Genomic DNA, 13,519 nt, shown 5'->3' on the forward strand with positions numbered 1-13,519 from the left:
TATTGTTTTCTGTGGTTCCAGGCAGCAGACACGCTAGCAGTGCGACAGAAGCGGCGGATCTACGACATCACCAACGTATTGGAAGGCATCGGGTTAATAGAGAAGAAATCCAAGAACAGCATCCAGTGGAAGTGAGTTCGCTTTAGACCTTTTTCCTTAGGACTCTGTAAAAGGTGAGAGTTCTTGGTTTTTCTTTGGCTTTGCACTGCCATTTAGCCACGTCTGATAATCTGTATGAACCAGGAATTATAGATCCTTTAGGGGTTTGCAATGAAATCCATCTTTGCTCATGCTTAGGAGAAAGGCTGTTTAATCTTTGGGTGCGTGGATGGGTGTTCGCTGTTCGGAGCACAAACAAGTCAGTCTCTGCCCAGCTCAGAGTTCTCTCATTCTCAGTCTCTCACTGTCATCAAGCGTGTGTCTGCGAGGCTGGTTCGTGGCCCCAACAGGAGCGGAATTGGAGCGGAGGGTGGTCCTTGATCGCTTCAAGCTGTTCTGGCACATTTTAAAACTACTTTAACGGACACCTAAACTTATTTCGTATTTGGCTATCTCTACTACTGTGCTATTCTGAATAGGCCTATCACATTCTGAAAATTATTTTTTGTGTAAAAAAATAAATATGAAAAAACCCGAACCCATTAATTTAGAACTTCGATTGCCAACGTAACGAACAAAGTGTGCCTCTCTCTCAGAGGTGTAGGTCCAGACTAAAATGTGTGTTTGTCTCTCTCTCTATCAGAGGTGTAGGTCCAGGATGCAACACCAGGGAGATCGCAGACAAGCTGATGGACCTCAAAGCAGAGCTGGAGGACCTGGCAGTCAGGGAACAGGAGCTGGACCAGCAGAGAGTCTGGGTTCAGCAGAGCATCAAGAACGTCACGGACGACTCCAACAATAGCCCATATCCTTCACATACACTCTAGTCTTGTGTAGCCAGTCAACTATTATACTATCTCCAAATGCTACAGTATATAGAGTCTGGAACTACAGCTCCCGAACAGCGAGTCACTGCTGCGCGGAACTGTAGTCCCATTGTAAACATAACAGAAACACAATAGCACAGACAGAGTCATTATAATGAACTGTAGTCCCATTGTAAACATAACAGAAACACACTAGCACAGACAAAGTCATTATAATGAACTGTAGTCCCATTGGAAACATAACAGGAACACAATAGCACAGACAGAGTCATTATAATGAACTGTAGTCCCATTGGAAACATAACAGAAACACACTAGCACAGACAGTCATTCTTATGAACTGTAGTCCCATTGGAAACATAACAGAAGCACACTAGCACAGACAGAGTCATTCTAATGAACTGTAGTCCCATTGGAAACATAACAGAAGCACACTAGCACATTCTAATGAACTGTAGTCCCATTGGAAACATAACAGAATCACACTAGCACAGACAGTCATTCGAGTGGCATATTCTCGTTAAGCGTGTATAGTTTAAGAAGTAACACCAACAACACCAGAGAACGACGAAATAACGCCCCCAAAATATTGAAAGAAGACATAACGCTTCCAGTAGGACTTGTTATCGCTACTGCACCAAGGGAGCGGGTGCGTCACATCCGCTTTATCCCATACTCATCATAAGACTTCCGTTGACCCAGACTGTATGATGGGAGCAATTGCAAATCGCGGGAGTCAATAGCCTGGCCACGCGAGACTACCTACACTCTACTCTCCTGTACACCCTCACTAGAGCCTCCGGTGTGTGAACACGTATCATGGGCGTCTGTGGCTCAGGAGGAAGAGCAGGTCGTACCATGATCCGTGGGTTGGCAGTTTGAATCCCGGCTCCTCCTCCTGTCCACATGTGGAAGTGTCCTTGGGCAAGACACTGAACCCCACATTGCCTCCAATGAGTCAGTCAGCGTTAGCTTTGCCACCGTTGCTGTGTTAATGTGGGAAGTGAGGACGCTGGCGTTGACTGTTCGTAAACCAGCGAGGGAGATCGTCTCGGGACCTTCCGCGCATGTACCCGGTAGGATAACCGCCGTTACAGTAATATATTACTTTTCGCGAGACATCTCGCGATCGGCACTGCGGACATCAAAGGGAATTTCGCGAGACATCTCGGGAAAGGCACTAAATGAGTTAATGAATGAACCATCGTAAAGTGCTTTGAGTTCGCAACTTAGAAAAGTGTAGTAACATTTAAATCCATTATTATTTTGCTGCTGTGACAGAAACTTATTTATCTCCTTTACCACTTTTTGTGTTTCTTCTCTCATAAATTAACGCCCTACTTGATCATAACTACAGCGTCAAACAAAAGCATCAAAAGTAGCAGATCTACCAGCTCGAAACACGTACAATCCTATTCATCAGTATCATAGCGATCAGATAGTTATTATTTTTTACTTTTACTTTTAGTTCAAATACAACAATATGAAAGTATGGTTTTTCTGTCTGATGTTCAGAACTCTGAGCGGAGCAGCAGCAGATCTAAACCAGTTTTATTCTCTGAGAACTTTGCAGAACTTTGTTTGCTGTTACGTTGCAGGCTTCTGGTTTCTCAACTAATAGATGGATGAAATTATCCTTGCATATTTCATGCAGAAACTCTTTTTACTGCCTAAAAAGCCTTAACACACACCTGTACTATGGCCTACGTAAAGCATGAGGATCTGTGTGGGGCTTTCAAAGGTAAGCTCTTCTCGTATTCGTCCACTTGTTCTTGTCTTTTGTGTTTCTATTGTCTTTTCCCACCTGGGTTGCATGGTGAATTCCAGTGTGAGGCCTAGGCCAGACGGAGCTGGATATTTCATATATCCCGGTTTTCCAGATATCCACCTAGAAAAATATCTAGCTCCACACGACAAAGATTCCCCAGACCTCCACTAGGGGGACAAGCACACACACACACACACACACACACACACACACACACACACACACACACACACACACACACACACACACAGTAAAGTCTTCAGAGATATCCGTGTTCCATGCCTACACGGATCCAGTGAATATGGATATTTTTCAATGTCTTCACTTATTTATCCGGTTTCAAAAATATCCAGTTTATTTCGCGGCCGAAATATCCAGCTTTGTATGGCTGCAAGCCCCAACCGCACACAGAAATGTCTAGCTTCAGAAATATCCAGCTCCGTCGGCACCAGGCTACCTTTTTGCACCGTAATCCCATGTACAACGCATTGGCTTTTATTGTGTTTTCTAGCACCTTAATGTCCATAAGTAAATCACACATAGTATACTGTGTATATCTGCTGCTATGCTCAGGTACTATGTGTAAATGTATAGTTAATTTGTTTGTTTTCTTTGCTTGACATACATACCGGTACATCTCACAACCCACTGAATTGGCATTTTCTTTTGCCAAATGTTGTCCTATGATGGAATGGCATGCCTAGAATGGGGACACTAAGGTTCATGTGTTGATAATCTTCCCCCTTCCAGGAGACACTCTCCTAGCAATACGTGCTCCCACTGGAACACAACTAGAGGTGCCCATACCAGAGTCTGTAAGTAGTGTTACCTTTATTTAAACTCGGGAATACAATTGAGAGCAAGCACTCATTTACAACGCAACCGAGATACAACAATGAACAACAACATATATACATATATACAATTTACAGACATCATTTGAAATAATCAAAAAGTTCAAGAAACTAAAAGCAACATTAATTAATTAATTAATTAAAACATATACAGTTTAGAACAAAGGTGTTAGAAACCATCATCCTAAATTGGCCTAAGTCCGGCAGATATTTTATTTTTAATGATTTTTGGAGCTTGTTCCATGCAAGTGGAGCACTGATAGAAAATGCTGCCTTGCCAAGCTCTGTAAGAGCAAATGGAACCTCGAGCGTCAAAATGTCGCTTGAGCGCGTCTGATAGGGTCTAGGGTCCAGATTCAGCATTGAACAAATATAAGGGGGGAGCAATCCTGAGAGAGCTTTAAAAATAAAAAGATACCAGTGTTTATCACGTGTTTATCACGCCTAGTGTACAATTGTGGGTTCCATAGGCTGTGTGTGTGTGTGTGTGTGTGTGTGTGTGTGTGTGTGTGTGTGTGTGTGTGTGTGTGTGTGTGTGTGTGTGTGTGTGTGTGTGTGTGTGTGTGTGTGTGTGTGTGTGTGTGTGTGTGTGTGTGTGTGTGTGTGTGTGTGTGTGTGTGTGTGTTTCCTCGTCATTTTACGCAAGGCTCACACCGCAAGTGCTCATCAAATCCTTATTTGGGCATGGAAGCATAGAGCATAGAGCGCATTCTGTGAACAATCCCAGCGTTTTAGGGTTAGACATAGTTTTAATGAGGTTAACATTAGGAATGAGGTTGGGTTTAGGCATAGTTTTAATGAGGTTAACATTAGGAATGAGGTTGGGTTTAGGCACAGTTTTACTGAGGTTAAGATTAGGAATAAGGTTGGGTTTAGACATAGTTTTACTGAGGTTAAGATTAGGAATAAGGTTGGGTTTAGACATAGTTTTACTGAGGTTAAGATTAGGAATAAGGTTGGGTTTAACCGTTTTACAGAGGTTTTATACACGTTTAGGAATACCAGGCAGAGACCGTGCACCGTTCTGACGGATATACACCCGATAGTCAAGTCGCTTGTGTAATTTCGTTCACATTTTCGGTGGATTTTGAAAACTATGTATTTTTGGAAACTTCAGAGTATAACAAATCAGAAAATCCATGATTCCATTTGAGAAATCCCTAGGGGAATTTTTGACAGCTGCTGAAAGTTGGGGCCCATCCACTTACTATATACTATACTATAAAGGAAAACAATACCCACAAAAAAATCTGATTTAAGTAGCATGTGAGGGGTCAAACTAGGGGTCTTTAATTATTCTGAATCCATTGCAAGCATTTGTTTTCCATGAAAAACATTCCTTGGGTTATAAAAGGCCCCCACAAGACTGTGAAAAGTGATGACTCATCACTAAACCATAGTTTTTTGGGGCTGTTATTAGCTGAATTAATGTTTTTTGTGCGTGCGTGTGTGTCTGTGTCTCCAGGTGCTGAACGGTCAGAGGAAGTACCAGATCCGTCTGAAGAGTGCCTCTGGTCCCATCGAGGTCCTGCTGGTCAACAAGGACCCGTCCAGCCCCTCCCCCGTGGTCCTGCCCGTCCCGCCCCCAGAGGACGTTCTGCAGAACCTCCCCGCGCCCACGCCTACCTCCAGCTCTGCCAACACCACGGTACCTACGTGTTGTGATTTGGTACTGATACCAATGTTTAAAATGTAATTTAGATGGCATGTTATTTAGACAGACTTGCTTACTGTAGGTCTACTAGATAACATCATTGTTGTGCCATTATAAAATGTCACTGTTTTAAAGTCATACCGTCATCACACTATCTAAACCTCGACTATTGGCCAAACTATTATTATTGCTATTTGTCCTTTTCCTAGAGTCAAACACTGTTAATTGTTCTCATATGTTATGCAGTCTTAACAACACATGTCTCCTGTTGTCCTGTGTGACCACTGTGCAGACCCCCACCACGTCTGCTGCCCCGTCCAGCACCCCCACCCCTCCCTCCACCACATCAGCAACCAGCCACACCACCTCCACCACAGGTAAGATGGAGGTCCAGCCGTCCCAATGAATGCTCTTCAACCTCTTTCAAGGTCTATTTATTCTGCCCCTCAGACCCAAAATGTAGAACATTTTGTTATTGTTGGATACAGTTGGATTCTGTCCACAATTCCATGCTGCATTGGTGTTGGTGCCACAGGAGAGATAACAGGCACATGATCAAAATAACATTTCTCCTACATTCTCTAATTGTGTAGACCAGGGGTTCCCAAACTTTTCTGTCTCAGGGCACCCCATGAATATTGTTTTAGTCCGAGGCACCCCTACATTATAATTTTCACTCCCAGCACCTTATTTTTATAGCATATCGTCGTCGGGTGGAAACCTTGTATGTCCAAAACCGTTCGTTTTGTATTTATCATCTATAAAATGTACTAAACTAGTGAAAACAGCAGATATACAGCAGATATATAAGCACACAACGCCTCGCACCGCGAGGCATTGTGTGCTTGTAGATCGGCTGTTTTCACTAGTTTTGTGCGACAGTCTTGTATGATTTGCTTGTATGATTGCTTTACAAGTGTTAAAATAAATTCCAAATATTATCAAATTATCTTGCAGCACTTCTGGACGGCCTTCACGGCACCCCAGGGTGCCCCGTCACCCACTTTGAAAACCCCTGGTGTAGACTTCTTGTAAATTAAGTAATGCAGACGTTTAACAATAATTGTTGTAACATGAGAGTGTAAAATGAAACCAAATGGACCCTTAGGGTCCATTTGGTTTCATTTTACACTCTCAAGAGTTAAATATCTCTAAGGGTCCTTTTGGTTAACGACTCTCTCATCATTTAGCTGGGGACCACCTGGAACCCCCTCAAGGACCACTGGTGGTCCCCGGACCATTGGTTTGCTGCATAGTTCATACTACATTGTACGATGAAGTTGCAGTGTTTCCTACATGTCTGGTCACCTTGGTAATGTGGGTCTCAACCACATGAACGTCTAGCGTCCCTATTCTGGAGTAGGGCTGCACCATTTTGGGAAAATATCTAATTGCGATTTTTCGGACTAACATTGCGATTGCGATTTTATTCGCGATATTTATATATTTATTTTAAGGTAGGATTACTGATAGTTTTTTGTTTGTTAAAACAACGTTTTTTGTTAAAAGGTTGATATAATAAATTATTTTAACCAAATAAAATCACTTCACTATCTTAAGTCAAGCTTCCGAAGCCTCTGTAGAATATTTATTGTACATACTTTTGAAAAGAAACTGATTATTAATAACTAGGCAAATTGGCAATCATGCAAATGGTTTGATTCCGTCAAGGAATAAAGTACCGTATGTCGCTGCCTTGCTTTCATCAAGGCAAACAAATGCACCCTAAGGCTGCACTCAGACTGGAACGCACAAGTTGAGTGAGAGTTGTGTGGGGGAGGCGGGGGGCAGACACAGCACAATGCATTGCGGATGGAAGTCGAGTGGTTCGAAGTCGAGTGCGAGTCGTGAGCAAGTTGGACGCAACCACACAACACCACACGACTCGCACTCGACTTCAAACCACTCGACTTCCATCCGCAATGCATTGTGCTGTGTCTGCCCCCCGCCTCCCCCCCACGACACGCACTCGTTTTTGTGCCTTTAGGTCTGTAGCCGGCCTTAGACACACCATAAGTTTGACATGTGTGCAGGGGACGGAGGAGGGGAGCCACAGAAATCACTTTTGCGATTATTTGCACCTTTGCGATTTTGCTAATTGCGTGGTTCCAAATCGCGATTTCGGTTTAAAAACGATTAATTGTGCAGCCCTATTCTGGAGGTGAACATTCAGCATAAATGGCAGATTTTACATGGCAAAGACACTTGGGGCCCTATTTTTATCCATGCTTGCCTTTTTTTACTATTTTTGATAAACATTTTTAAATAGTTCAAATAGCTATGATCTACAACAGTGGTTCTCAATCTTTTCAGGCCGTGACCCCCAAAATAATCCCCCCCCCCCAAACCAGACGAGCAATAAGAGCTGAGGTATTACAATATATATCACTGTTCGTTGTGAGGCGTTGTGAGCATGTAGATCGGCTATTTTCACAATTTCTGCCTCTAATATTTGAGAATTTGGCCAATGTTTTAATTTGTCATTTTAGAGGTATTAAAAAGTCCTTAAATTGTCACTTTAGAAATGTGCAGATACCCTCTATACACTTAAACTTTATGTTGGTGTGTTTACTGTTGAGAGAGAAAACAATGTTTCACATTAAGCTAATCATCTGGGGACTCCCCAAAATAATTTGGGGACCCCCCTGGGGGTCCCGACCCACAGGTTGAGAACCACTGATCTACAAGATGAAGAAGTTTAGGGATTTAGGATTTAAAATGGACGAAAATAGGGCCCTTGGTGTAGAAGGAAAACAGGAGTGTGCCTAGTATAGACTGTTGGGAATGAAGTATATAGAGTTATAAGTAGTTGGGTTAAGAGATAATAGTTTAATATTAACATCTCTACCATTTGATCTTGATGAACTGAATGAAGTATATAGTGTTCTAAGTAGTTGGGTTAAGAGATAATAGTTTAATATTAACATCTCTACCATTTGATCTTGATGAACTGAATGAGTGATTGTGACTTCTCTCTCATCCTAGCTGTGACGGACAGCTCGTCACTCACCCCCACCACCGACTCCCCCGCTGCCACGCCATTGGTCACTCAGCAGCTCCAGTCGTCCGCCTCATTGGACGGATCGGCCTCCTCCGCGGCCCCTACGGTGTTTGAACCAATCAAGTCGCATCCTTCTGACAGTGAGTGGTGTTGTCCAATGAGCAATGAGCTCCTGGACTTTTCCTTTTCCTCAAATAACCAATAGATTGCATTTTAGATTTTAGTCTGTTTCCAATACAGAATGATACAGCATACAGTACAATTCATGCAACCTTGAATCTCCATTGAACTTATTAGGTTTGCGTTGTACATGCCCTATGTCTTCATACAAGAATGTTGCACAAAGGTAGTGTAAATACTACTTTTAATCTACAACCTCTGTGAGCTTGTAGATTAACTGATTCACAGCCAAATCGCCAAAAATCGCCATTTTGGGGGGGGGGGGCTGAGGCAGCCAGATCGCCAAACGTCGCCTTTCTGATCATTTTCTAATTTTTTTTGGTATTTTTTTGACATTTTTAGAGCAAAAACTGACCTTTCCAGGTTCATATAAGCTTAAGCAATGATTTTGCGATGGAAATGACGTCATCGCAAGGAAACCGGAAATCGAGGGTTTCTCCAAAGTAAACAACCATATTTTTTTTACATTGGAAGCCATTACAGCAACTCCGCTCTATCTCAGCATCAAAACGTCGGATTTTGATCCGGTTTGAAGTGTCTGTGCGTCTATTGGGCATCTAAGGCACATAGTCGCTACATTTTTTTAGACCATCAAGCGCGCGTATGGCGTGCACGGGTCCCGCGCCGTTCCATGCTAACGCTAATGCTAAGTGGATGGACTGGTTGCTAATTTGAGGCCTTCTAGCAATCGCTAGAGACCTTAATCGTTGGCGACATCTAGTGTACACTATATAGACTACAGCCTACCAAAATGTCATGCATATGAGGGAGATCTACTGTGACTCTGAAAAATTAATAATATTCCTGGCAGTATAGGGCAGGCGCACAAGCATATTGTAAATGGCTGTGAGTGAGATTATTAAAAGGTTTTCACCCTACTGCAACAAATTATAAAAGTAATTCTACAGGACCCCCACATTGACTTCACTTTAGAGAACCAATATTCTATAACACCTTGCTGTAAATTGGAATAATGAATGCATAGTTTTATATTGTTCTTTAAAACCTTGCTATGCATTAGAATAGTGTATGTATATTTGTAGTTCTATATATTTGTAGTTCTATAACGCCTTGCTATGCATTAGAATAGTGTATGTATATTTGTAGTTCTATATATTTGTAGTTCTATAACGCCTTGCTATGCATTAGAATAGTGTATGTATATTTGTAGTTCTATATATTTGTAGTTCTATAACACCTTGCTATGCATTAGAATAGTGTATGTATATTTGTAGTTCTATATATTTGTAGTTCTATAACACCTTGCTATGCATTAGCATAGAGTATGTATATTTGTAGTTATATATATTTGTAGTTCTATAACACCTTGCTATGCATTAGCATAGAGTATGTATACTTGTAGTTCTATATATTTGTAGTCCTAACCCTTGCTATGCATTAGAATAGTGTATGTATATTTGTAGTTCTATATATTTGTAGTCCTAACCCTTGCTATGCATTAGAATAGTGTATGTATATTTGTAGTTCTATATATTTGTAGTTCTAACCCTTGCTATGCATTAGAATAGTAGGTGTTTAGCTGTAATGTTTTCTGTTGTCTTGTCGTTCCAGTGCTGGACTTCACTGAGATGTTCGACCCAACAAAAGGTAAAGCATCGACGTTTTCAAGTGATTTTTATTTATTTATTTTTTTGTTCACACGGGAACCCTGCTCTATCCAGATTGGATTCAAATAGTCTTTTTTATGAGTTCTGAACAACAAATTAAAAACCAGTCTCAACGCTGAAGCAGACGCACTGAAGCTTGATTTGTACTTGCCAAAAAATGGCCGATCTTCAAGCTCACAACGCATTGCAGTCCAGTGTTCAAGAGCAGATTTTAGCAGTCTGAACAAAGTGCCTTACAAAGAAGACTGCTAAGTGTGCCTGCTGGTGCCCTGCCTACAAGCTCACAATGCATCGAGAGCTTGTAGATCTGCCATTTCCTCTGCACAACAAACCATAAATGCAGCAGCATTATTAAGTTCATGTCTGGTGTCTCTTTCTGACAGAGATGATGAGTGGAGACCTGTTGGAAGACCTGATGTCATCAGAAGGTGAGTTAGTTTGTCCAAACAGCAGGGCATGCATGGATGCATGCATGAATACATCCATACATGCATGCATGCATGAATACAGTTTTGTGGGTGTTTTCTGGGGCCATTTATTTCCCCAAGGAATGTTTTTTGTGCAAAACAAATGCTTGCAATGGATCCAGCATCATGACAAACCGCTAGTTAGACCCCTCACATCCTACTTAAATACCCAGAAAAAAAGAGAAAAGTTTTTCTGGGTATTTTATTGGTATATTATTCAGCGTTTGCAGTCCCTCCGGGTTCCTGCTAAAACCTGCTTCACAGCCCTTTTGTAATTTTCTCACCCTCTGTGTTATTTCTGAGCGGTGCAAACCGCTCCTACGTTTCACTCTGTCTTGTAGATCTTGCTATTTTCAACAACAATAAAAAAAGAGAAGAAAAAAAAACTTGATACATTTGAAAACTTGTGAAATGGGACTTTCTGCATGATGAGTACTTTCGGTACTTTTAAGTACATTACTAATACCAATACGTTTGTACTTTTACTTGAGTACATTTTGAATTCCAGACTTTCACAATGTAACAGAGTATTTCCACATTGCAGTATTGATACTACTTTTACATTAAGTAAAACAATGTGTGTACTCGTCCCCCACCACTAGGGCCTCACGATTATGCCATTTCACATGACGATTAATTGTCACTCAAATAATTGTGATTAATGATTTAATTGTGTTTTTTTTTTTTTTTTTTTTTTGACAATATACATTTATGTTTGGCTTTTAGGCTTTGAAGTTGCACATGGCAGATATGAGACACTAAATATACAAAGAAATTACTGACATATTTGATAACTATTTAAAAAAAGAACCTTGATAGTGGAAATGGCAGAGCTCACAGCGCGTGGCTTCGGGACGCGCTGTGATCTTGCAGATAAGCAGGACAAGCCAGCACTGCCTTCTTTACGCTAACCCCGTGTTGTCTCCTGGTCCCTCCAGTGTTCTCTCCTCTGCTGCGTCTGTCCCCTCCCCCCGGGGACCACGACTACATCTACAACCTGGACGAGACCGAAGGACTGTGTGACCTCTTCGACGTCCCCATCCTCAACCTCTGACCCCCACGGGGCTGACCCCTCCCCCTCGGTCGCCCCCCTGTCCTCACCGCCAGCCCAGGAGAGGAGAGGAGAAGAGAGGAGAGCCCTCTGGGCCAGTGTTTCTCAAACTTTAGCTTTTCAAGGTATCCCCTTAAAGGAGAGTTTCTGGGTAAAATCGACCCCATACCTCTTTAAATGTCTTCTTACAAGCTTGCAAGATGGTCCAGACACCCCATAGTCCCAAAGAAGCATTATATTCCATTTTGATTGCAGCTTCTACTCGACCATGGCTCCATAATGGACCGCGTTCATTCATTCTCGTGGGACAACAGGAGGCGCGTTCCCGTTGCCCCTGCTTTCTGTGCTGCTGCTACTCAAAGCTGTTGTCCCGCGAGAGACGGCGGGATTTCAAGCTGAACGAGTCGAAAAGAGAAGCTTTTTGACAACAAAAATGGCTGCGCCCTGGAGAAGCTAATGCTAGGATGAATTATATAGAGTACGGGGAACTGATACAGAGCGAACAAATGGACTTTGAAGCGAGAAAAATAACCGGATTAGAGATTAGAGAACGCGGTCCATTATGGAGCCATGGTCGTGTAGAAGCTGCAATCAAAAATGGAATATAATGCTTCTTTGGGACTATGGGGTGTCTGGACCGTCTCGCAAGCTTGTAAGAAGACATTTAAAGAGGTATGGGGGTCTATTTTACCCAGAAACTCTCCTTTAACTCTGACAGTGTACAACATGGAACCAAATGGACCCGTTAGGGTTCATTTGGTTCCATTGTGTACATTGTCAGAGTTACAGAGTTGTATGGGTCAATTTAGACCTCTCTAAAGGAACCCACAGAGTCCCTGGAATCCACTTTGAGAAGCACTGCCCGAGGCTACGCTGTGAGTCTCACTCGGCACCCCGAGTTCATTCAGCCTGTTAGATGAGATGTAAATACAGGCAAGAAGAACAACCCCCCCCCCCCCCCGTTTTATTTCTACTGCTTTTCCTAAGGGATCAAATTAAGAGACACTCACACAAAACCAACCAACCAACCAACGACGCGCAAGCAAATATATTTTTGGAATCTTGGGTGTGATAACATTCAGACCTGGTCTGTGTGCTTGTGAGTGAGATTGTGTGTGTGTGTGTGTGTGTGTGTGTGTGTGTGTGTGTGAGAGAGAGTGAGCTAGTGAGTGAAGTGAGTGATTGAGTGTGTATTGGTTTTCGAAGGCTTTCTCTATAATAGAGCCCGACCCCTGCCGGATGTTTTGGGTCCGCTCCAGATTTTGGAGAGTGCTTGACCACCGATTACCCATCTTTTTTGGCTGATATTTTTTCCGAATAGTGCCGCGTTTTCTAATCAAATCGAAACATTTAGAACCTATTGCCGTTTCTATTCGCCGACATTTAACTTATGAGCAAACAAATGAATACAAATCCGTAACATTTTGATAGATAAATATAAACACAAGCATAATGTCATTTCATTGAACCTCCGACGAAACTCTGACGAAACAAAAAACTAAGCGTTTGCATCAGGTCAAGGTTCAGAGCAGGCTATTGGATCACCCCTAGTACCCCAAACTGCATCATCACCCCCGGCAACCGCCACTCACACAACACATGGGACACTTCTAGTCTGTTCAATATGCACTGTCCTAGTTTACATAGAGAATATATTATATATATATTTTGTATTACCAGCATAGAGAGACAAGTATATAGTCATGGAAAATATACACTTATTATAAAACGCAGAGAGAGGAGTCAAGAGCAATAGGTGACAAGACAAGTCAGCAAAAGGTACCAGACTGAAAAACATTTTATGTAATCATGTGTTGTATGTATATGGCATGCTTACACTGTAAAATGAAATGAATCTGTCTGTGCACTGCGTCTCGGCGTTAAAAGAAAGCTGCAATCCGTGTTTTAATGAATAATGTTATTTTAACCCATTAAATACTTCCGATGCCACTCATGTTCTGCAGAGGTTTGAATCTGGGGTGTTGACAGT

General features: G+C 42.1%; 1 protein-coding gene across 1 annotated transcript in view; it reads left to right on the plus strand.

Moving 5' to 3' along the window:
* e2f4 (E2F transcription factor 4) overlaps window positions 1–12,235 on the plus strand; it is a 17,641-nt gene extending 5,406 nt beyond the window's left edge. The window contains exons 2-11 of the mRNA XM_080737704.1: window positions 22–131; window positions 743–904; window positions 2,624–2,667; window positions 3,445–3,509; window positions 5,014–5,196; window positions 5,495–5,579; window positions 8,188–8,343; window positions 9,956–9,991; window positions 10,395–10,439; window positions 11,417–12,235. Coding sequence (XP_080593830.1) covers window positions 22–131; window positions 743–904; window positions 2,624–2,667; window positions 3,445–3,509; window positions 5,014–5,196; window positions 5,495–5,579; window positions 8,188–8,343; window positions 9,956–9,991; window positions 10,395–10,439; window positions 11,417–11,532 — 1,002 coding nt within the window. The 3' untranslated portion in view covers window positions 11,533–12,235. The remainder of the gene's footprint in view (window positions 1–21; window positions 132–742; window positions 905–2,623; window positions 2,668–3,444; window positions 3,510–5,013; window positions 5,197–5,494; window positions 5,580–8,187; window positions 8,344–9,955; window positions 9,992–10,394; window positions 10,440–11,416) is intronic.
* Window positions 12,236–13,519: the final 1,284 nt, after the last annotated feature.

This window comes from Nannobrachium achirus, assembly GCF_963921795.1.
Source record: "Nannobrachium achirus genome assembly, chromosome: 11".
Taxonomy (NCBI): Eukaryota; Metazoa; Chordata; class Actinopteri; order Myctophiformes; family Myctophidae; genus Nannobrachium; species Nannobrachium achirus.